The sequence below is a fragment of the Lacerta agilis genome, chromosome 2 (assembly GCF_009819535.1).
Source record: "Lacerta agilis isolate rLacAgi1 chromosome 2, rLacAgi1.pri, whole genome shotgun sequence".
Classification (NCBI taxonomy): Eukaryota; Metazoa; Chordata; class Lepidosauria; order Squamata; family Lacertidae; genus Lacerta; species Lacerta agilis.
In genome coordinates, this window is record NC_046313.1 from 108,145,886 (window position 1) to 108,169,848 (window position 23,963).

At 49.6% G+C, this 23,963-nt stretch overlaps 1 protein-coding gene and 1 pseudogene across 1 annotated transcript in view; both read right to left on the bottom strand.

Moving 5' to 3' along the window:
- The window catches only part of SKIV2L (Ski2 like RNA helicase), a 38,008-nt gene that overhangs the window by 8,079 nt on the left and 5,966 nt on the right, over window positions 1–23,963 (bottom strand). The window contains exons 7-23 of the mRNA XM_033141686.1: window positions 23,295–23,348; window positions 21,084–21,301; window positions 20,557–20,706; window positions 20,300–20,445; window positions 18,786–18,932; window positions 18,269–18,353; window positions 17,467–17,573; window positions 15,735–15,881; window positions 14,212–14,311; window positions 13,645–13,857; window positions 10,907–11,017; window positions 10,489–10,600; window positions 7,460–7,578; window positions 4,965–5,102; window positions 3,103–3,240; window positions 2,398–2,502; window positions 568–730 (exon numbers count right to left, since the gene is read on the bottom strand). Coding sequence (XP_032997577.1) covers window positions 568–730; window positions 2,398–2,502; window positions 3,103–3,240; window positions 4,965–5,102; window positions 7,460–7,578; window positions 10,489–10,600; window positions 10,907–11,017; window positions 13,645–13,857; window positions 14,212–14,311; window positions 15,735–15,881; window positions 17,467–17,573; window positions 18,269–18,353; window positions 18,786–18,932; window positions 20,300–20,445; window positions 20,557–20,706; window positions 21,084–21,301; window positions 23,295–23,348 — 2,253 coding nt within the window. The remainder of the gene's footprint in view (window positions 1–567; window positions 731–2,397; window positions 2,503–3,102; window positions 3,241–4,964; window positions 5,103–7,459; window positions 7,579–10,488; window positions 10,601–10,906; window positions 11,018–13,644; window positions 13,858–14,211; window positions 14,312–15,734; window positions 15,882–17,466; window positions 17,574–18,268; window positions 18,354–18,785; window positions 18,933–20,299; window positions 20,446–20,556; window positions 20,707–21,083; window positions 21,302–23,294; window positions 23,349–23,963) is intronic.
- Window positions 13,230–13,380, bottom strand: LOC117043037 (annotated as a pseudogene).

Genomic DNA, 23,963 nt, shown 5'->3' on the forward strand with positions numbered 1-23,963 from the left:
CAGGAGGCAGTGGAAGACAGGAGTGCCTGGCGTGCTCTGATCTATGGGGTCATGAAGAGTCGGACATGACTAGACGACTAAACAACAACAATTCAAGGGTCAATAAGCAGGCTGTTCATCAGTAATGCCACTGTCCTATGCAGCAGGAAGCAATGAAAGGGGCAGAACAAACAAGCAGGAAGCTTTTAATTCAAATTGGAAGGGCTCTGTGTTATCTTTTTTTTTTAGCAGCGAAAACAAAATGTTTTCCCTTCCTTGTAAGTTAGGCTGCTGAGATGAAGAAATCTGGTATGGGTAAGGAGAAGACCAGGAGTGATCTTGTGTGTGAAACAGCTGCAAATTTAGTTCTCGTACTGAAGACAAACTCCTGGGCCAAGCATGTGCTCAGAGGCACCCTATTCCCTAATCCCAAGAGGATTCCCCCCATCCCGAGCCACTATTTTGCGACCGGGGTCTGGGTGGTGGACGTCAGGGTTCTAGTAAAAAAAGAAGATGCAGAAGAATCTGCCCTGTAATATAAAACCACAAACCTCGTTTCCCCAAAATCAAACCCCTATTTCGCCTTACCCTCTGGAAGGAAGAGCTTGGTGTGCAGAAGGTCATCAGGAAGAGGCACCTCTGGAGGGGAAGGGGGGCCGTCCTCCTTGCAAGCAGCCGCGTCACCCTCTGCCAGCTTCTTCTCGCACATCACCAAAGTGCTGAAAGCTCGGTTGGCCGCGTCAGAGGAAACCTGAAGTCAAGAGCCCGGGAACGTGATTTGCAAAGGGGAGTAAACAGGCTACCTTTTCCTCGTCCGGCCTCCAGCCTAAACAACCACCCATGGGATCGTCACAATTGAGGCTGTGCACCCCTTGGCAAAAGTGGGCCAGAGACAGAGAACAACTGCACCAGATCTGACGCCGCTTAAGGCAGCTTAAGTGCGACACTGCAGAGTGCTGAAGGAGATCTGCGGAGGAAAGCTGCCAATGCTGTTAGACTCCACCACCCATCAGTCCCAGCTAGCATGGCCAACAGTTGGGAATGATGGGAACTGTAGTCCAGCAGCAACACTGATTCCTCATCCCTACAGTCTCCTCTTCTTTTATTCTACCACAGAGCTGATTAAATGCAGACTGACTTCAGCATCAAACCCGCTTTCTATCCGCCCCACCTCCAAATTCTGCTTACCACCCTGCTGGAAGGGTTTTGGAGAACTTGCTCACAATTTTGTGACATTTGGGCTGGTCCTAATACCAGCTAACATTTAGTCCCCAACTGCAAATTGTCCTCCCCCATGCCCCTGTCTAGATAGCTCAATGTTGCTTCTTTCCTTTTTCTTCTATGTTAAAGAAAGTTAGATCCTGCCTTAGTGAATTTGTCAGTCCATTTGTAGGCACTGTGTTGTTTAGATACCTACTGAAAGCTTTATTATTATTATTACAGCAAGCCTACACAGACATATAATTTAGTCTATGATTTAAAGGTTTGCTGGTTTTGTCTGTATTTTATCTTGCATATACTTGTCTGAACAGTTTTGGGGATTTTAGCAGCATTTTATCAACCATTTTCTTATGTTTGCACTTCTAGAGAGTTTTATGATTAAGTGGTACTGGTATATAAGTAGGTAGGTAGGTAGGTAGTTTATTTTGGCCATTTGGCCCATATCACATAGCAAAAACACATTCATCATAATACATGCAAATAAAAAATTAACAAATTTTAACAATACAGTACAAAACCAATTTTAAGATAACCCGTTTACACCCTTCCATCTAAGTCAAATCGAAATCTGAGTAATCCAACTGAACTAATTTGTTAAAATTAATTTATCACCTACGGTATTTTATCACCCCATAGTGGATCTTAGTTATTTTCTACATTGTGGTATATATGTCTTCCTAACTCTCTCTCTCTCTCTAGATATATACGTACGTACGTATGTGTGTGTGTGTGTGTGTGTGTGAGAGAGAGAGAGAGAGAGAGAGAGAGAGAGAGTGAGTGAGAGAGAGAGAGAAAATGAGTTGCTTGAGCAATAGAGAACAGCTTCTGTATGGAAAACCAAGAATCTAGTCCTCATGCTTGAGGAGACAATTACTCAAGTCCCAGAAACTGGGCTTTTGGGTGCAGTGACTGAACAAGACTCAGTCATGAGTCTCAATGCCCTACATATCATCTTCAGATCCTTGACTTTTCCAAGCCCAAATCTTTCCATGAGCAAAACAAACAAACAAACAAACCTATACACAGGAGCATTTCTCAATTATCTTTCTTCTTGTAAACAGCTCAGAGGTGGGTTTTTGTTTTGCTTTTTTTACAATCAAGCGGTATAGAAATGTTATTAAATCGATCAATCTACACCTGTGAGCACTGAATTTGGGGTTCTTTAGCACAGGGTGCTGGAGAAACTCCCCCACTTACCTGCAAGATCACCCCCAGGGCATTTCGGTGCTCTTGATTTTTCACCACGATCACCCGCCCCACGGAAAGGGCCTTCAGTCCATTCATTGACTCCATGACTCGCCTCTGAAAGTGAGAAACAGCGAGAGGACGTTAGGTGACCATAACTGGAATTCTAAAACAGAAAGACCTTGTGCTCTGCTTCCAAGGTTTCTTCCAAAGTAGCTGGTCCTGTATCCACAACTCTGCTGGATCCAAACCCCTCGCTGCTACAGAAAGTCTTTCTCCTTCCTATAGATGTAAGCCGGATCAGAGGAAGGCAAACCACGGCTCCTCTCTCCTCAAGATGCTTTTAAATCTTGAGACCTTTGGCGAACGTTCAGAACAGAACCAAACTGTAGTCTGTTTTACAATTTAAAATATTCATTTAAACATCCTTACGATATCAGTGACTTCCCTTCCCTTCCCGTGGTTCATTTTGCATATCATAAATCCCTGCAGGGTGTCCAAACTTTTTTCAAAGAGGGCCAGATTTGATGAAGTGAAGGGCCGTGAGGGCGGACCAAAGGGCCAACCATAATTGTTGAGCTTTTTTTTAGGGTTGAAGTTGTTGAGCTTCTTTTAAGATTGAAGGGTCAGTCAACTCCAAAACTATGGCCACTCTCTGAGAGGGCAAGAGCTCTGCACCCCCATTCTCCAGATCCCCCCCCCCCCCGAAATCAGCACCTGTATGAGTTCCCGGGTCTCCTGTAGCTCTCGGACCACGTGATAATACTCCTCTAAGTCGCCAAGCTGTCCCGACAGATCTGATGCTTCCATGTTGGCCAAGATGCAGCTCAGCTGGGCAATCCTGTGTTCGTGGACCTAGGAGGGAAGGGGGTCAGAGAAGGTGGAGCGATGTGAAGAGGAAAAGCCCCAGACTCTCCCAGAGAGGGGGGTGGCGCAAGACATAAGGGAACCTGGACAGACAGCAGCCACAGATTAGCGGAGGACACATTCTTCGCAAACAGAACCCTTCCAGCTTCAATCCCTGGAAGCAGGCAAGGGGAAAGAGTCTCTCTGGAGAGCCTTTGCCACTCAGAGCAGACAACACTGGGCTAAATGGACTAATAGCCTGGTCCACTTCTAAAATCCTCACGTGTACACCATGCTGATCTTCAATCAGCTGCCTTCCGCTTTCTTCCCCACGTTCCTTTGGCTTCTTACATGTTTGCATACAAACCTCCATCAAACATGGAAAGGGAGCCTGCAGCCATGCAAATGTTATTGGACTCCCAAGCCTCCCATCAGGCTCAGCCAGGATAGCCGACCAGGAATTATGGGAGTTGTTGTCCAGCAACATCCAGAGGGCCACAAGTTCCTAGCCCTGATCTACAATTCCCCCCTTATTCCTCTGCTCCTCCTGTACAGCCTTGGACCTGTAGGTGGGGTGTGTGTGTGATTGTGTGTGTGTGTGTGTGTGTGTGTTTAAGATCCTTACATGACAGGAGTTCAGGCTGCGGCCCAACTCACGCCCTGGACTTTCCAAGTGTCCTCAAGTCAGATCTGGTTACGACACCTGTCCTTTCTTCTGTCCCCCAGGGAGCCGCATACTGGTTGGGCACAGAGGAATGGTGGGAGACCCCAGCTGGGGAACCATCAAGGGAAGAAGGCGGCACAGCGCCCAGGGAGTGGTGGTGGTGGTGGGAAGACCATGCATGGTCAGGCAGAGTAGAGGGCACAGACTGGGAAGAGGAGGTCCGGAAGCTAAAGGGGTAACAAGGCTTCATGAGCTGAGAAGAGTGTGCGGCAGAGAAAAGTCCAGAATCAGAGGCAGACGTGGAGGCTGGAGAGGAGGGGGGTGGGCAAGAGGTAGAGATGGGTCTGGATGGGGAAGAGGCACAAGGTGTTTCCCCTCCCTGCTTGTCTCCCAGAACTAGTAGAGGCATGAAAAGAGTGGAGGAGAGATTAGTGGTGCACAAAGTCTCGAATTGCTGGGAAATAAACCTGGGGTGGGTGGGGGGACTTAGGCAGCTGTGGGGAACTTCAGTCCCAGCAACTGCTTGATGAGAGCAAGACCTACTAGAGATGAGTTACTGTGCTCATTAGGCCTGACACTCCTGTGCAGAACGTATTTTTGCTAATAAAGATTTAACTCCAAATTGCATAATAATAATAATAATAATAATAATAATAATAATAATATATTATTTATACCTCGCCCATCTGGCTGGGTTTCCCCAGCCACTCTGGACAGCTTCCAACAGAACACTAAAATGCAATAATCTATTAAACATTAAAAGCCTCCCTAAACAGGGCTGCCTTCAGATGTCTTCTAAATGTCTGGTAGTTGTTTTTCTCTTTGACATCTGGTGGGAGGGCGTTCCACAGGGCGGGTGCCACTACCGAGAAGGCCCTCTGCCTGGTTCCCTGTAACTTGGCTTCTCGTAGTGAGAGACCCACCTCAGTGTCCGGGCAGAACGATGGGGGTGGAGACGCTCCTTCAGGTATACTGGACCAAGGCCGTTTAGGGCTTTAAAGGTCAGCACACGGTGTGGTGTGATTAGCTGCTTGCTCGCTTCTGACACCCACTCTCTCCAGAGACCTACCTTGCTGTCCTTCCGGGTGTGGAACTCGGAGAAGCTCCTCTTCATCATGTCCTCCACGCGAAGTGCTTCTACTCTCAGCAGGTTAAGGATCATGGTGTAGGTGAGGCGGAACTGGGACTGCAGCTGGGTGGGTTTGCCCTGGAGGGACAGAGGAGGAGAGTTGGGAGAGGAAGGCAGCAAAGCTGTTTCCCCCAAATGCTCCTGCTCTCACAGGTTTCGCATCGGGGGCCTCTGCCTTGCCGCTGTGAGAACAGGATGCTGGACTAGGCAGGGCGTTTGCCTGAACCAGCTACAGGGCTCTTCCTCATGACATTAAGGCCCTTCTAGGAAGCCTATATTCCAACAAGCAGCAGCAGCAGCAGCAGCAGTAGTAGTAGTAGTAATAATAATAATAATAATAATAATAATAATAATAATAATAATAATGTATTTATACCCCACCCATCTGGCTGGGATTACCCAGCCACTCTGGGCGGCTTCCAACAAAATATTAAAATACAATAATCCATCAAACATTAAAAGCTTCCCTAAACAGGGCTGCCTTCAGATGTCTTCTAAAAGTCTGGTAGTTGTTCTCTTTGACATCTGGTGGGAGGGCGTTCCACAGGGCGGGTGCCACAACCGAGAAGGCCCTCTGCCTGGTTCCCTGTAACCTCACTTCTTGCAGCGAGGGAACCGCCAGAAGGCCCTCGGCGTGGACCTCAGTGTCCGGGCAGAACAATGGGGGTGGAGATACTCCTTCAGATATACTGACCGAGGCCATTTAGGGCTTTAAAGGTCAGCACCAACACTTTGAATTGTGCTAGGAAACTTAGTGGGAGCCAATGTAGGTCCTTCAAGACCGGTGTTATGTGGTCTCGGCGGCCACTCCCAGCCACCAGTCTAGCTGCCGCATTCTGGATTAGTTGTAGTTTCTGGGTCACCTTCAAAGGTAGCCCCACATAGAACGCATTGCAGTAATCCAAGCAAGAGATAACTAGAGCATGCACCACTCTGGTGAGACAGTCTGAGGGCAGGTAGGGTCTCAGCCTGCGTACCAGATGGAGTACGCATTATTATTATTATTATTATTATTATTATTATTAATTTCTACTCCGTCCATCTGGCTGTGTCTCCATTGCAGTTTTGCAGGTACACAGAAAATGGCACTGGGAGCAGTGAATTAAACTTATGGAGAATCCCCGTATTTGTTTAAAAGTAGCAGCCAAGTTTCTAGCTCCTATGGCTGAATGGAAGTGATGCCTGCCACTATCTCCAAAACTAGAGAGAGATGGCTGGCTGATGCTTCCAGGGCACAAGAGCAGGACATTGATGCTGATTTCTTCCTCTTGTGTTGTGCATAGACTTTGGCTAAATGAGGATGATTGTGAGAAGACTCAAATCGGTCTTGGTATGTTGGTGGATTATGCCAAATGGTAAAAATCAGCAGAATACAATACAGATTTGCTCACCTCGCAGAAAATTCACACAAGCATAGAAATGGCTTCTAAAAATGGATTGTGCTAAATCAACTATTTCTTTCTTTCTAATTTTTTTTATTAAAGATTTTCTTGGTTTACAAAGTGTGTGTAACGTCTCTCGTATTTTCCCATAAAACATTTTTACAGATCAATTTTAGTTGTTGAGACATTAGGGAGAGAGGGGGGGAAGGAAGTGGGTGGGATGGGTGGGAGGGTGGGGTGGGGAGATGATGTTTCTATTTTCCTTAATATATGTAGGATTTGGTATCAGTGTCGCTTGTGTTGGTTCTCTGTTGTTTGCTTGTGTTTCTTTGGCAGTGAGAGGTCGCGATCGGCGTAGGGTTTGATTGTTCATTTGTGGTTGGCTGTGGTGATCTTTGGTTTCCTGTGTGAGTGGGGTGGGTGGGTGTTTTGGATCAGGTTAGCCATATTGATTTGTATGCTGTCGGTAGATTTTTGTCGTTGTCTTGTTGGGCTGCGTGTGCGATGAAGGGGGACCATACAGGGGTGAAGGTGTCTTCTTCTGTTTGTCCCCGTGCTAGTTTTAGGTTGCTGGTTAATTTTTCTAGTAGGGCTGTTTCCCATACTCTAAATCAACTATTTACTTGTTGCATTTAAATCTCACCCTTTCCTCCAAGGAGGTCAAGGAGGAGCACATAGTCCTCCTCCTTCCCATTTTATCCTCACAACAACCCTGTAAGGTAGGTTTGACTGAGAGTGAGTGACTGGCCCAAAATCCCCCAGTGAGCTTCGTGGCCAAGCGGGAATTTGAACCTGGTCTTCCAGGTCCTATTCTAACCATGTTGATCAGCAAAAGTAGCCAAGAGCAACTTCCAAGGTCAGAAACTTCTAAATACCAGTTGCCGAGACCAAAGAGATGCTGGTTGTCCTGCCCTCTTTGCAAGGCATTTCCAGAAGGAAAGCTCTTACGATACGTTATTCCAGCCATGACACTTTTAAGGACGCCCCACTGCAGAGTTATCAGGTGCAACAGGGATGGGAAACGGCTTGTGTGCGTTCGTGTGCCTAACTCACCAACATCATCCGGTGAAGATCAGCCATCTCAGGCGCTTGGCTTTTGCACAAGATGATCACCATCCCCGTGGTGTCGAGACCTCGGCGTCCAGCTCGTCCTGCCATCTGGATGTATTCAGCTGTGCGAGAAAGAAACATGCACTTAAGATGGTTGGCACTGGGGTCAAAAGGGGCTCTTCCAATAAATAATGGTTGCCAACTAGGAATCTATCCAGGCGCACAACAGTTCCTGCCTCAGCTCCTGGGGTGAATGGCAGCTTGCCACCAGGTAAATCATGGGTAGGCAAACTAAGGCCCGGGGGCCGCATCCGGCCCAGTCGCCTTCTAAATCCGGCCCGCGGATGGTCCGGGAATCAGCGTGTTTTTACATGAGTAGAATGTGTCCTTTTATTAAAAATGCATCTCTGGGATATTTGTGGGGCCTGCCTGGTGTTTTTACATGAATAAGAATGTGTGATTTTATTTAAAATGCATCTCTGGGTTATGTGTGGGGCATAGGAATTCATTCACCCCCCCCCCCAAAAAAAATAGTCCGGCCCCCACACAAGGTCTGAGGGACAGTGGACCGGCCCCCTGCTGAAAAGGTTTGCTGACCCCTGAGGTAAATCAACGAGCAACACCATATCCGTATCTTGAGAGCCAGTGTGGTGTAGTGGTTAAGAGCGGTAGACTCGTAATCTGGGGAACCGGGTTCGCGTCTCCGCTCCTCCACATGCAGCTGCTGGGTGACCTTGGTCTAGTCACACTTCTCTGAAGTCTCTCAGCCCCACTCACCTCACAGAGTGTTTGTTGTGGGGGAGGAAGGGAAAGGAGAATGTGAGCCGCTTTGAGACTCCTTCGGGTAGTCATAAAGTGGGATATCAAATCCAAACTCTTCTTCTTCTTGCTGCTACTAGACTTGCTGCTTGTAAGGTGAGACCTGCAGCTGGGAGCTTTGTAATTTATTGCAGGAGGGGAGGAGCAACACTGCATGCATGCCCCCAGTCTTAACGTACGGCCAGAAAGGAGGATGAGCAGCCACTACAGATCTGGCCTCACTCCTCTTTCTCCTGCAGCAATACAGCCAAGCTATCGCTGCTTGAGTGCCCACCATGAAAGCTATCAAGAAGAGCTTGTTCAACAGCGGAACAGACTCCTTTGGAAGGTGATGGACTCTCCTTCACTGGAGGTTTTTAAACAGAGGTTGGATGGCCAGCTGTCCTGGATGCTTCAGCTGAGATTCCAATACAACAAAACCAAAACACCAGACCGGCTTGCAAATATAAAGGACAATTTTGCTTGGTTCAACACACTAAAGTGCAACGTGCATGTCAAAGCCTGGAGATACTTATAGACAAACAGTCAACTAGTGGCACAACTCTGCCAATCTATATAAATAAAAATGTAAATGTTCGTTTGTCCCTAATCGATAATCTCCCAAAGTTCCGCACCGATTGCTTTGAAGTTTTGACGCAACGTTGCGTTCCAATCCTGGCCTGTTTTTATGTAAAAATATTATATAGATGTCACACCTGTGACAGGTAAAAACATAATAAAAAATTCTTTCCAGTAGCACCTTAGAGACCAACTAAGTTTGTTCTTGGTATGAGCTCATACCAAGAACAAACTTAGTTGGTCTCTAAGGTGCTACTGGAAAGAATTTTTTATTTTGTTTTGACTATGGCAGACCAACACAGCTACCTACCTGTAACAGGTAAAAACATGGTTTTCGACAAAAACAGCGCCATCTGTTAGACGTAAAAGCAACACACGCTATAGAGCAACACATGGTAGAGAAGACCACACTTCGGGAGAGGGAGGGAGGGAGGGAGGGGGAGCGGGAGCCGAGGACGGCTCTGCCAATAGGCTATTGCTGGGCACACACACAATACAAAGTCGTCAGACGTAAGGCGGAAAAATGAAAGGAGCCGTTTCTGAGGGAGGGAGGAAGGGGGGATTGGGAGAGGGGTGGTCTGAGGGAGGACCTTGGAGGGAAAGGTGGGGAAGGAGCTTCTCCGCTGGGAGAGGAGGCAGGCGGGAGTTCAACGGGAGAAGCTGTGGGGAGGCAGGCGAAAACGGGGTCTCCTTCCAGTACGGGGGGGGGGGGGAGAGAGAGAGATTCGGGGGAAATGCCTGAGAGAGGGAGGGGGGAGGGAAAGGGCCCCTCTCTCAGGAACCCCCCAACTCTGAATCCGGCAGGGAAGCGGGCCTGCATCCACTTAACCACTCTGAGCCACAGCAAACGCGTGGCCGGGCACAGCTAGTAATGTATATAACAATAGTGTCATAGCACAGTGCAAACAAGCAAATCAGCAAATCGTTCTGCAGATAGTTCTCTACTGGAAGCGCAAAGTCGTGTAAGTGGGAACGGTGGCAAGAAAGGATTCTGCACATAGCCGTATGTAGAGGCGGGGGTCATACGTGGTCGCAGACGAGCACCTCCTCACCGTCCCTTGGCAAAAGTAGTACAATTGATCAGAAGAACTGTACTCCGGATGTTAAGCAGGTTTCGCAACAGCTTCTTCAGTCCATAATACTATATACTCATAGAATCATAGATTTGGAAGAGACCACAAGGGCCATCCAGTCCAACCCCCTGCCAAGTAGGAAACACCATCAAAGCATTCCTGACAGATGGCTGTCACAAGCTTCCGCTTAAAGACCTCCAAAGAAGGAGACTCCACCACACTCCTTGGCAGCAAATTCCACTGTCAAACAGCTCTTACTGTCAGGAAGTTCTTCCTAATGTTTAGGTGGAATCTTCTTTCTTGTAGTTTGAATCCATTGCTTCACAGGAACAGCAAGTTGAGATTCCTGCATTACAAGCGGTTGGACCAGATGAGCCTCGGGGTCCCTTCCAACTCTACAATTCTTTAAGAAGCTAGAGAATAAAAGGTAGGTAGAAAAACCCACGGAGGAACGGGGGGCAGGGAAATGATTAAATATGGAAGGAAAGCAAGCATTAAGGCCAGGGAGGTACTTTGCCCACTGCGGTCTGCAAAGCAGGTGCATGTCAAAGGAGCCTGCTCTCCCTCCGCTTTCCCTGTTACCTGGCACCAGATCCCGGAAGTTTGTGCCGTCATGTTTGCGGATCGAATCAAAGACCACTGTCCTCGCCGGCATGTTCACTCCCATGGCGAAAGTCTCAGTGGCAAATAGGATCTGAATCGAGAACGATGGAGAAAAATGGGTGTCAAGTTGCTCCTTCAAACCGTCATGGCTCCCCCCCCCAAAGAATCCTGGGAAATGTTAAGGGTGCAGAGCTCTGTTGGGAGACTCGCTCACAAAGCCACACCCTCCACAAACTGCAGCTCCCGGGATCCTTTGGGGGGGACGGGACGCCATGACTGTTAAAAGCGGCAAAAGAGTGCTTTTAAAGTATTGTGCGGATGTGACCTCAGTCTGAGTCTAGCACTCTTAACAGCCACACGGCAGCGCCTCCTCAAAGTAAAAGCTCAGAGGACTCACCTTGACGAGGCCTTTGCTGAACAGCATCTCCACCACTTCCTTTAGGATGGGCAGGATGCCGCTGTGATGCACCCCAATGCCACGCTTCAAGAGATCCACCATATGAAGGACCTGGGGGAATTAGCAACCGGGCTGTTAAAATGCTGATAAAAAAAAAGACAAGGCCCGGTGGCCTCTACCTATTGCTTCCAGGAAGCTTGTCGCCATCTTAGATTTCTCTGAAGAAGAAGAAGAAGAGTTTGGATTTGATATCCCACTTTATGACTACCCGAAGGAGTCTCAAAGCGGCTAACATTCTCCTTTCCCTTCCTCGCCCACAACAAACACCCGTGAGGTGAGTGGGGCTGAGAGGCTTGAGAGAAGTGTGACTAGCCCAAGGTCACCCAGCAGCTGCATGTGGAGGAGCGGAGACGCGAACCCGGTTCCCAAGATTACGAGTCTACCGCTCTTAACCACTACACCACACTGGCTGTCTCTGCTGAGAGGCTGTCAAGAAACTCATTGGAAATAACGTCTATACAACACTGGTGGCCACGTTGATGCTTAGGCCTGCGAGACGACTTGGGAGTGGCGGCCATTTTGAAGTCTTAACCCAGGCCTTAGAGGTGCGGCGGCTGTTGAAATCCTCTCCAATCTGCTGCCAATCCGCTACTGGGCCAAGTCCAAGGTGTTGGTACTAACATAGAAAGCCCTTAACAACAAAATAATAATACTCCTCGTGCCTCACGCTGGCAAAGAAAAAGGGTGGTCTCCAATGTTAGTTCTACTCAGAGAAGGCCTGGTGAAATTAAGGGATATGGTTCACTTTGGTTTCTTCATTTCAATGGCTCTACCCTGAGAGGAACTGAATTGGATGCAACCTGAAGTTCACTGTCTCTTTCTCCCTCCTTCCTGGTATCTACTCCACCTCCTGGAAGCCATGTTTTTCACACCCGGCCGCTTTCCCACTTAACACAAAGAGGCCACAATGCTCTACTCTGCCTTGCAGTCACGATGAGACGGGACAGCCTCTTGAGATAACAGCAGGCATTCACTATCTGCATTTTCTGGAAAGAAGACATTTTCGTTCCGACAAGCTTTCTCAATAAGTCTCTGATACAGGTGTCAATTTTGTGTATGTGTGTGTTTTAAACACAACCTCCCGTCATTTTTTGTACTGGTGTTGTTAAAAGGCTCTTTTTTGTTATTATTTTTGAACAAGTAACATTCTCCCAAGAAGGGAAGAGCACCATAGAATCATAGAGTTGGAAGAGACCACAAGGGCCATCCAGTCCAACCCCCTGGCAAGCAGGAAACACCATCAAAGCAATCCTGACAGGTGGCTGTCAAGCCTCCGCTTAAAGACCTCCAAAGAAGGAGACTCCACCACACTCCTTGGCAGCAAATTCCACTGTCCAACAGCTCCTACTGTCAGGAAGTTCTTCCTAATGTTTAGGTGGAATCTTCTTTCTTGTAGTTTGAATCCATTGCCCCGTGTCCGCTTCTCTGGAGCAGCAGAAAACAACCTTTCACCCTCCTCTATATGACATCCTTTTATATATTTGAACATGGCTATCATATCACCCCTTAACCTTCTCTTCTCCAGGCTAAACATACCCAGCTCCCTAAGCCGTTCCTCATAAGGCATCGTTTCCAGGCCTTTGACCATTTTGGTTGCCCTCCTCTGGACACGTTCCAGCTTGTCAGTATCCTTCTTGAACTGTGGTGCCCAGAACTGGACACAGTATTCCAGGTGAGGTCTGACCAGAGCAGAATATAGTGGTACTATTACCTCCCTTGATCTAGACGCTATACTCCCATTGATGCAGCCCAGAATTGCATTGGCTTTTTTAGCTGCTGCATCACCGTTCTTGGAGGTACTGCAATACCTGGCCGCAGCATGGAGTGGATGGGGCAAGCCCCTATTCCATCTCCCCGCTCCAAAAATCCGTTTAATATACAGTGGTACCTTGGTTCCTGAATGGCGTAGTTGGTGAACAAATCGGCTCCCGAACATCGCAAACCCGGAAGTAAGTGTTCCGGTTTGCGAACTGTTTTCGGAAGCCGAATGTCCGACATGGCTTCTGATTGAGTGAAGGAAGCTCCTGCAGCCAATCAGAAGTGGCCCCTTGGTTTTCGAATGGTTTTGGGAGTTGAATGGACTCCTGTAATGGATTAAATTCCAAGAACCAAGGTACTACTGTATAGTCCTCAGATGACTTGTAAGTAGTAGTTACATACGGCCATGACTACTACTCCACGCAAGAAGTTTGTTTATCAAGTTATGAACTGAGGAAGACATACCGAAACAGTGTACTTACCCGGAATGCTGTCTTCGTTGCATATTATTTGACATTATAAAAGTTTGCTGTATATTATTTGACATTACAAGAAACATTTTGCCCTATACATTGGTCTACGTGTTGCCTTATTTCATATTAAACTTGTAAGGACAGGTGCTACACTTGATCTTAGCCAAAAGGCCAAGAAGCAATATGAAAACAGCTTAAAAAAATTATATATTGTACATGTCCTTGGGACATATGTGGAAGGCAATGAATAAATACTACTGAAGCCGCTATCTAGCAGTCAAGTTGTTCCAAGGTACGGTTTTTCCTCCCTGGGCAGCGAAGCTGTTTTGAGGCCCAGCTCCCCCCCACCCAGCAACCCTGAAACTGAACAGACACCTTCATGCCAAGAGGCCCAGCGCCCTGTGGGCCTCGTCGCAAAGCTAACCACCTGCTGCCCCACTCTCTGACCTGAGGCAGCTGGCGGTCTGTGCCCTTCAGGCGGGAGATGCACTTCTGGAAGAAGACGTGGATCTCGCTCTTCTCGTTCGTCGTGGTCAGGTTGACGGTGGTGAGCATGGAGGCGTTGTCGTCGCAGCGGTTGCGGGAGAAGGTGAAGGCCACCACGGGCAGCTGGTCCTTCTTGCGCAGCATGTCGATGAGGGAGAGCCAGATGTTCTTGTCCTGAGGGGAAAGCCACAGGTCAATGTTGGCTTGGGGGCCTAGGCCGGCGTCCTGGACTGCAAGTCCCATCAGCCTCCGCCACCATGGCCACACCCACCTATCAAGGTGGCCTGCCAGGGGTTGGGGGCTCAGGATCACACACACCAAAAGGTGTCTCCCCCGCCCCCCCGTTTTAAAAATGCTACGCCAAAGGGGAAGTGGCTACATTAGGGCCTAATGAACCCATTCTCCATTGCCTTTCCCGTTACAATACACAGTAGCACTGGGTCATTTTATGCATTTATTGATGCCGAGGGCTGGGGCAGCATCAAACTCCCTCCCTCCCAGGTCCGCGATGAACCTGGCCCAGCGTACCTGGCCTGCCCCAGCCCCTGGGTGCATGGGCTGCTTGGCCCCGAAGGTCTGGGAGTGCTTGCTGGCCCGCTCCTTCTTGGCATCCACAGCATCGTAATACCTGGAGGATTCGTTTGGTCGGGGAGAAAGGGGCGAGAGGAAGAAGAGAAGAAGAAGAGTTTGGATTTGATATCCTGCTTTTCACTGCCCGAAGGAGTCTCAAAGCGGCTCACATTCTCCTTTCCCTTCCTCCCCAACAACAAACACTCTGTGAAGTGAGTGGGGCTGAGAGACTTCAGAGAAGTGTGACTAGCCCAAGGTCACCCAGCAGCTGCATGTGGAGGAGCGGAGACGCGAACCCGGTTCACCAGATTACGAGTCTACTGCTCTTAACCACTACACCACACTGGAAACACAACCAAGGTGAATAAAGTTACACATGGTGTTAAAGAAAGGGGACAGAGGTTTTTTTTCTCTCAGAAATACTCCAAGCCATCTAGTGGAGCTGAACATTGGACGGTCAACTTTTTTTGCTGCCTGAGGCAAAGGACAAGATGGCCGCCGCTCGCAGTTCTGCAGCAGCTGAATCTTACCAGCAACAGTACAGCATCCCCCACCCCACCACGTCCATGGGGAGCAAGTTTGCTCAGGGCAGGCTGCGAGTGGCACATACCAGCTCTGCCCTTCTGATGCCTTGCCGCCATTCTCCCAACCATCCCTGAGCATCTGCCGCCTGAGGCAACTCAGCCTACTGGCAGGGCCGGTCCCACGGAGGGTTCAGGCCGGCAAATGGAAGGGTTCGTTCACAAAACACACTGTTAAGGGGTTTTGGACAAATTAATTGAGAGTAGCCGCGGCTACTAATGGCTACTCGTCATGAGGCAGGGACTCACAAGCAGGGAGAGCGGCTGTTGCGCTCAGGTCCTGCTTCGAAGACACCAATAGGGATCTGGTTGGCCGGTACGAGAGCAGAAGGTTGGACCATTTGTTTGATTCAGCAGCATTCATTATTATTATTATTATTATTATTATTATTATTATTATTATTATTATTATTATTTATTATATTTCTCACTTTATGTACGTAAGCAAAGAGTGGATAAGACATTATTCTATGAACTATCAGTTAAGAAAAAAGAAAGAAAAGGGGGGGGGGAATGGGGTGCCATTTTCAGCTTGTCTCAGGCAGGAAGTGTGTGTCTTGGGCTGGCCTTTTCCAGAAACTCCAGCTCCACCTAAGGCACAGTTAACAAGCCAACCTTATGCCAGCAGTAGCCAATGCCATGCCCTTGCGACCTTCCTGGACTACAACTCCTATCAACCGTCGGACACACTGGCTTCCCTTTCCTGCCCTAAATGTTTTACAAGGCCACAGCCCTGCCATTTAGATGGACCAAGTGAGCTGCTTCTGGAGGCAAGATCTGCGGCACCATTAAAGTGCAATTATTGGGCTCATTACACTTTTGGCCACCAAGACGGGGTGGGGGCTACCATCTGGCTTCCCACCAGCCGCTGAGACGCTCTGCCGGCGCTTCGGCCCTCACCCCTTGGTCAGGAACGTGCCGCGGGCGTCGACCAGCAGGAAGAGCTCATTCTGCGTTTTCTGGCTGTTGCCTGTGTACAGGTAATGCTCCAGCGGGACGGGGCGCTTCAGGGTGCTGATCACATAGATTTTCTTCCTCTTGATCCTCCTGCAAAGAGAGAAGGATGCCCCGCATGGCTGGGTTGCAGGCTTCCTGCTTGCGGACTCTCCCGTTTCCCCCAGCACACCCATGGCACACCTCTACACAGCAGATGCTGGCCTACGCCTGCAGCCGAACGGCGTGACAGACGGGATGGTGCTGCAAGGGGGAGGAGCCCTCCTTCATCCCTTCTGGGCCACCTTCCAGGGGGAGACAGGCAAGCCAGGGGTAGGCAGGGCCCGGAGCCAAAATGGGCGGGGCCGCAAATGCAAATTTTGCATTCCTACAATCAGCTGGCTTCTAGATGTGCTCACAGACACCCCTCTCTGTCTTCCATCCAGGCAAGCAAGAGGCATTGACAGAGTTTAAGGCAACATCCCAGCCAACCAGAAGCACTTAAGGAGGGTGTGGAGCAGCGCCTGTCAAGGGTGGGACCGGGTGAGGGGGTGGGGCCTGTGAAAAGTTCCTGGGCTGCTGCTGCTGCTGCCACTGCTGGATGTCAGGCCTAACGAGCACAGCATTATCATCTTTGGTAGGTCTTGCCCCTAAGAAGCAGTTGCTGAGACTAAAGGGCCCCGCCTCCCCACAGCTGCCTATGTCTCCTCCTCTCCAGGGTTTTCCCCCAAGCAATCTGAGACTGCATGTCGCCAACCTCTCCTCCGCCCTTTTCATGCCTCTTCTGGTCCTGGGAGACCAGTGGGGAGGGGAGCTTGTTGTAGTAGAAAGGGGAGACACCTGTGCCTCATCAGCAGCCTGCTTCATCTCTCTGCCACAAACTCTCCTAGCTCACACCAAGCCCTGTTACCTCTTCAGCTTCCAACCATCCTCTTAGTCTTGTTCCTCTTCACCTTCTGCCAATTGTTGTCGTCCCACCACTGTTAGCAAACGTCCCGCCCGGGGCAAGTTGTGAGACTGACCCCCCCAGGCAGGGACGAAGCCTGAGTGCATTCCTGGCTACTCGAGTCCAGTGGCACATTGATATGCGATTGTTCCCCAGCGTGAAGAACAACACACACAAGCCATTAAGGCTAAACTATTTTATTGTAGATAAGATGCAGAGTATGCCTCTGCTTGCCAGCTCAGTAAGTCAGAGCTGTGCATAACGCATCTAGCATCTCTCGAGCCAGAAGTGAAAGTGAAAGTAAAGATATACAATAACATCACATGCATGAGAAAGCAGACAAAACAGCTGTCTTTCTCATGGGGAAAACACAAGTAACACCAGCCTCGCTGCTGCTTTTGCAGCTCGGTCTGTACCAATATCCTAACACTCCCCGGGCTCTGAGCCTTCTTCCTTTGGGGGTTCCCCAGCTGGTCCCTCCCACCAATCCTCTGCGTCCAACCAAACGTGACATCGGCTGTACCACTTACTATTCTTTAATTGGCAGTTCATTAGGGTTTTCACATCCCATTAAAGCACTATGCTCCCTTATTCCCTCCCCAGCCCAGCCCCCTCCATCCCTCACCCCTCCTCTTCCTAGAACCATAGAACTGCAGAGTTGGAAGGGGCCCCCCAAGGGCCATCTAGTCCAACCCCCTGCAATGCAGGAATCGCAGCACCACAGTTTTCATTTCCAACTGCACCGCTTCTTACCCTATCCAGTCAGCAAACTCCAGGGTGTTGGGGACGGTGGCACTCAGCAAAATTATGTTCACGTGGTCTGGCAGCATGATGAGGACCTCTTCCCAGACAACCCCACGCTGCAAGGGAACGGAAGAAAGTAAGAAGACCTCTGCTGCGTCAGGCTATCTGGTCTGGCATCCTGCTCTCACAGCAGCCGACCAGGTGCCCGTGCGATGGCCGCCAGAAGGACCTGAGTACAACAACAATATTTCCACCCCCCCAAATTTTTTTTCCAGGTTTTGTTCAGGCCTTCACCATCTCTATTCTGGACTGTACCAGTTCAGAGCACAAGCAGGAGGCTGAACCCTTCCCCACCACCGCGTCAGATAACTCCCCGCAAATGGAACAGTAGTGCATCAGGGAGAAGGGCCGTGTAGCCGAGCAGCGGGCCACACGCTTTTGTATGCAAAAGGGCCCAGGCAGGGCTAGAAGAAGCCACATCAGAAACCCAGAAGAGCCACTTCCAGTCAACGCAGACAATAATGAGCTGGAAGGAGCAATGCTCAGATGAGGAACAAGGCAGCTATCTATGTTTCCAGGAAGGCTGAGGGTGGGGAGAGGAGCTGTAGGCTCTGATTTGCGTGCAGAATGCAGCCCCTGGTAGCAGGTCCCAGGTTCAATTCCTGGCATCTGCAGGCAGGGCTTGGAAAGGCCTCTGTCTGAGACCCGGGAAGGCTGCTGCCGGCCCGTGCAGACAATACTGCCTCGACTTGGTACAAGGCGGATCCTGATGTTCCAAGCCCTGCTCCCCTTGGTGTGCACATTTCCTCACCTCTGAGTCGTTGATATAATGCACCTCGTCAAAGATCACCCACTCCAAGTCTCTGAGAACATCCGAGCCGTTATAGAGCATTGACCTGGGATTTTTGGAAAGAGAAAGGGATATTGTAAGAGCAGGACTCTTTACCCTGACTAACAGTGGAACAAGGGCTGGCCAGACCATAGAACAGTAGTGTTGGAAGGGACCTCCCGAGGGTCATCTAGTCCAACCACCTGCAATGCAGGAATCTCAACTCAAGCACCCCTGATGGATGACCATCCAACCTCTGCTTAAAAACCTCCAAGGAAGAAGAGTCCACAGCCTCCCGAGGGAAGCCCATTCCATGGGCCAGATTTCGGGCACCGTTCGAAAAAGGTAGAAAATGGTTGGTATTTAAATTATAATGGTAACTATAGGATGGGTCAAAAGAGTGACATTTGTCTTTTCCAAGAGCTCCTTTTAAACCAAGGATTGACAGCATTTCGGGGCAATTTGCAAAACCCTCCCTATTTATATCCCAAATCCTCACCGAAGGATCTCCGTCGTCATGATGAGGCACGAGGCATCCGGATGGAGCTGGACGTCCCCCGTCAACAACCCCACGTCCCCAAAGGTGTTCTTGAAATCCCGAAACTTCTGGTTGGAAAGAGCTTTGATTGGGGAAGTGTAGATGGTGCTGAAGAAGGAACCAGGGAAGAAAATAAAGAGTTTTTAGAAGTTCAAAAGGAGGAGACTCTGGACTCCAGCGTACCCAATTGAACCAATTTAGATCCCTATACAGGGCTGATGTATGTTGACTCGCTGGCCTAGACAGAAGGGAGAAGCATCTTCTTCACACTGCCCGCATCCAGAGTTAATGGCAGGTGGCACTGTGGGTTAAACCACAGAGCCTAGAGCTTGCCGATCAGAAGGTCAGCGGTTCGAATCCCCTCAACAGGGTGAGCTCCCGTTGCTCAGTCCCTGCTCCTGCCAACCTAGCAGTTCGAAAGCACGAAGTTCAAGTAGATAAATAGGTACCGCTCCAGTGGGAAGGTAAACGGCGTTTCCGTGCGCTGCTCTGGTTCGCCAGAAGCGGCCTAGTCATGCTGGCCACGTGACCCGGAAGCTGTATGCCGGATCCCTCGGCCAATAAAGCAAGATGAGTGCCACAACCCCAGAGTCATCTGTGAATGGACCTAATGGTCAGGGGTCCCTTTACCTTTACTAGACTATTGTTGTTGTTGTTGTTGTTAAATTCATTTGTTCATACCCTGCCTATTTGGCTGGGTTTCCCCAGCCACAATGGGTGTCTCCAAACAGGATAATAATAGCAATAAAAGATCAAACATTAAAAACTTCCCCAAACAGGGCTGCCTTAAGATGTCTTCTAAAAGTCAGATAGTTGTTTATTTCCTTGACATCTGATGGGAGGGTGTTCCACAGGGCAGGCGCCACTACCGAGAAGGCCCCATGCCTGGTTCCCTGTAACCTCACTTCTCGCAGTGAGGGAACTGCCAGAAGACCCTCGGAGCTGGACCTCAGCATCCGGGCTGAACAATGGGGGTGGAGATGTTCCTTCAGGTATACTGGGCCAAGGCTGCTTAGGGCTTTAAAGGTCAGCACCAACAATTTGAACTGTGCTCGGAAACGTACTGGGAGCCAATGTAGGCAATTGCCTGGAACAGGTGTCTGTTTCACTACTTTCTCATCCTATATGATTCAATAAACAGGGATGTTCATCACCCTAGTTCTTATCTGACCAGGGCCTCACAGGCTCCACCCTAGCAGGTTCACTATTTTACATCACTAAACAGCTAAACACTGTAAGAGCCAGTGTGGCATAGTGGTTAGAGTGTCGGACTATGACCTGGGAGTTCAGGGTTCAAATCCCCTCTCTGCCATGGAGCTTGCTGAGCAACCACGGGCCAGTCACTATCTCGCCACCTGACCTACCTCACAGGGTTGTTGTGAGAACTACATACGTCTGCTCCTCGAGCTTCTTGGAGGAAAGGTGGGACACAAACGTTAATTATTATTATTATTATTCATAACAGGCACTCTCACCGTGTCATGTGCTTCTGGGACAGAGCAATGGCGTATTCCGCCACCACGGTCTTTCCGGCAGAGGTGTGGGCAGCGACAAACACAGAGTCGTGCTTCTCCAAGTGGAGAATCGCCTGCTTCTGGAAAACATCTGGCTCAAAAGGCCACTGAGATGGTGAAGTGGGGAGAAAGAGAGAGGAAGTCACACAGTTTAGCATCGTCGGTCCTTGGCCCCTGCCTTTCCTCTCCCCGCTTGGCCCTGTGAGCTGGCATCGTACCTTGAAAGCTGGATCAGGAATTCGCTTGTAGAAGTCATCCACGGGAGAGCTGACGTCCACTGGGATGGCCCACTGCTCTTTGAGGGGCTCGGAAGCTGCAGCAGGGGCCGGGGCGGCCTGTGGGGCTGATTTAGGGGCGGGCGTCACCTCCTGAGAGGAAGGCAAAGAGGAGACAGGCAGCGTAAAGGAAGCCAAGGATAGGGAAAAGGGAATCCTCCACCCACCCACAGAGCTTCTGCCCTGACCCAATAAAAAGGGAGGGTTGCGTACCAATGCTGCTTCTATTCAGAGCCACCATATCTAGTAGCCTTGCCCTTCCTTTTGTCTGAATCTGGCTAGAGCAGCTTTGGCCCCTGGGTGGCAGCGCCCTTCGCAGTACTTTCCCAGGCCAGAAGCCTGCCGCATCTTCTGCCAGTCAGTCTTCCCTCACCTCTGTAGACAGAGAAACCCACCTGCCACCTGCTTGGGCACCTGCCAACATCACCCCCAAGATCCTTCCATGCCTCTCTGCATGCAGGTGGCCCTACCTTAAGCACCAGCTCCTCCAGGCTGTTTGCTCTCTGCAGCGGCGCCGGTTCTGCCGGGGGCGCCTCCTCTCCCTTCGCCCCTTTCCCCTTCTTCGCCCTCTTCCTCCCTTCCTCGGCTTTCTCCTTCTCTTCTTCGTCGCTGGAGGCTCCCAGCTCAAAGGTGTCCAGGGCCCCCAGTAGGTGGGTCAAGTTCAGCAACCCTGGGGAGGCCTTGAGCTCTGAAGTGGGGGGGGGGGGTGAGACACACAAGCAAGATATTTTTCTCCACTCAGGAATCCCCCTCCTCTCCCCGAGGGTAGGAGTGCAGTGGTGGGGAGAGCAGCTTTTGGGCTCAGTGATTCAAGGAAGAGTTTGCAACTGGCTCAGTGGAAAATGTGCCGTGGGAATGTGTGTTTCATGGGAGGGCAAACCTCTCTACAAGGCTTGCTATGGTCTTTCAGCTCATAGAATCATAGAGTTGGAAGAGACCACAAGGGCCATCCAGTCCAACCCCCTGCCAAGCAGGAAACACCATCAAAGCATTCCTGACAGATGGCTGTCAAGCCTCTGCTTAAAGACCTCCAAAGAAGGAGACTCCACCACACTCCTTGGTAGCAAATTCCACTGCTGAACAGCTCTCACTGTCAGGAAGTTCTTCCTAATGTTTAGGTGGAATCTTCTTTCTTGTAGTTTGAATCCATTGCTCCGTGTCCGCTTCTCTGGAGCAGCAGAAAACAACCTTTCTCCCTCCTCTATATGACATCCTTTTATATATTTGAACTTGGCTATCATGTCACCCCTTAACCTTCTCTTCTCCAGGCTAAATATACCCAGCTCCCAAAGCCGTTCCTCATAAGGCATCGTTTCCAGGCCTTTGAGCATTTTGGTTGCCCTCCTCTGGACACGTTCCAGCTTGTCAGTATCCTTCTTGAACTCTGGTGCCCAGAACTGGACACAGTATTCCAGGTGAGGTCTGACCACAGCGGAATACAGTGGTGCTATTACTTCCCTTTATCTAGATGCTATACTCCTATTGATGCAGCCCAGAATTGCATTGGCTTTTTTAGCTGCTGCATCACACTGTTGACTCATGTCAAGTTTGTGGTCTACCAAGACTCCTAGATCCTTTTCACATGTACTGCTCTCAAGCCAGGTGTCACCCATCCTGTATTTGTGCCTTTCATTTTTTTTGCCCAAGTGTAGTACTTTACATTTCTCCCTGTTAAAATTCATCTTGTTTGCTTTGGCCCTGTTCTCTAATCTGTTACGGTCATTTTGAAGTGTGATCCTGTCCTCTGGGGTACTAGCCACCCCTCCCAATTTGGTGTCATCTGCAAACTTGATCAGGATGCCCTCAAGCCCATCATCCAAGTCATTGATAAAGATGTTGAATAAGACTGGGCCCAAGACAGAACCCTGTGGCACCCCACTAGTCACTTCTCTCCAGGATGAAGAGGAGCCGTTAATGAGTACCCTTTGGGTTTGGTCAGTCAGCCAGTTACAAATCCACTGAATGGTAGCATTGTCTAGCATGTTAGGGCAGAGACAGTGACTGGGCCAAGCTCCATGGCTGATGGGGGATTTGAACCCAGATCTCCAAGGTCCTAGCTCAATGCTCTTATTGCTTATGTTTATTTGTATATCGCCCTTTATCCAAAGATCTCAGGGTGGTTCACAGCATAAAGATACAGTATAAAACTATAAGACACATAATAAAAACAAAACAATAACCCCCTTCCCCAAACATGTATAAAAGGATAGATAGGATGTTTAGCCAGAGACCTGGTTGAAAAGGAACGTTTTCACCTGGCACCTAAAAAGGTGTATAATGAAGGCACCAGAAGAGCCTCCCTGGGGAGAGCCTTCCACAAACGGGGAGCCACCACAGAAAAGGCCTTTTCTCATGTTGCCAACCTCCAGACCTCATGTGGAGGAGGCACACGAAGAAGGGCCTCGGATGATGTCCTCAGGGTCTGGGTAGGTTCATATGGAGAGAGATTAGCCTTACAGAAGCTGCTAGACGACAGTTATCATCATCTCTGACCATTGGGCCATACCAGATGGGGCTGATGGGAACCGGGAGTCCAACAACATCCACAGAGGGCCATGCTAGCTGCCCTTGTTCTAACCACTATTCTAACCTTGTTCTAACCACTACACCACACTGTCTCCCAGCCCCCAAGCCAACCTCCCCACCAGTCCTAATCATTTCTCTGCCGGAAATGAGGTTACCTTGTCTGGTGAACTCCACCCCCTTCTTCCAGCCTGGTGGGACCGTCAGCAAATCTGAGGGAAGAAAGAAAAAGCAGGAAGGGACATGGGCTTGAAGACAGACGGAAAGAGAAGGGTCCGTGGCCTTCAAAACAGGGGCAGCTTGAGGTACGAGGAGGCCCCAGTCAGAGGATCCTCTGATGGGCTTAACCTCCTCATCCCAGTGGGATACCTGGCTGCAGAGGCAGCTGTCAAGGACAGCTGGGTCCAGCCACCCTTTTAAATATCCCACAATGTCCCAAAGTGATGGTACGGTAGGGCAGCTCCCTGCACCTGCTCAGAGGCCCAGGCCACGTATCAACAGTGAGCCCTGAGAGAGGAGAGAGGCCCCAGAATGTGCAGGGATTGTCCTTATTTTATTGATCTTATGTCAACTGTGCTGCAGGCCTTTCTATCTGAAGAGTGGGCTTTAAAAAAATGACTTCAACACATCACAATTCGCACTCGGTGCCTGTTATTTGACCACTCTAGCTTTACTAGGGTGCTGTTTTTTTGCTATCAAAGGCCACCCGGTTGTGATTTCAAGAAGAGGCAACCCCATAGCCCACCATGTTCTCTCCCTATCTTCCCACCCTATATAAATAGGGTAACAACTTCAAGCCTCACCAAGGCTGCTGCAGAGGACACATG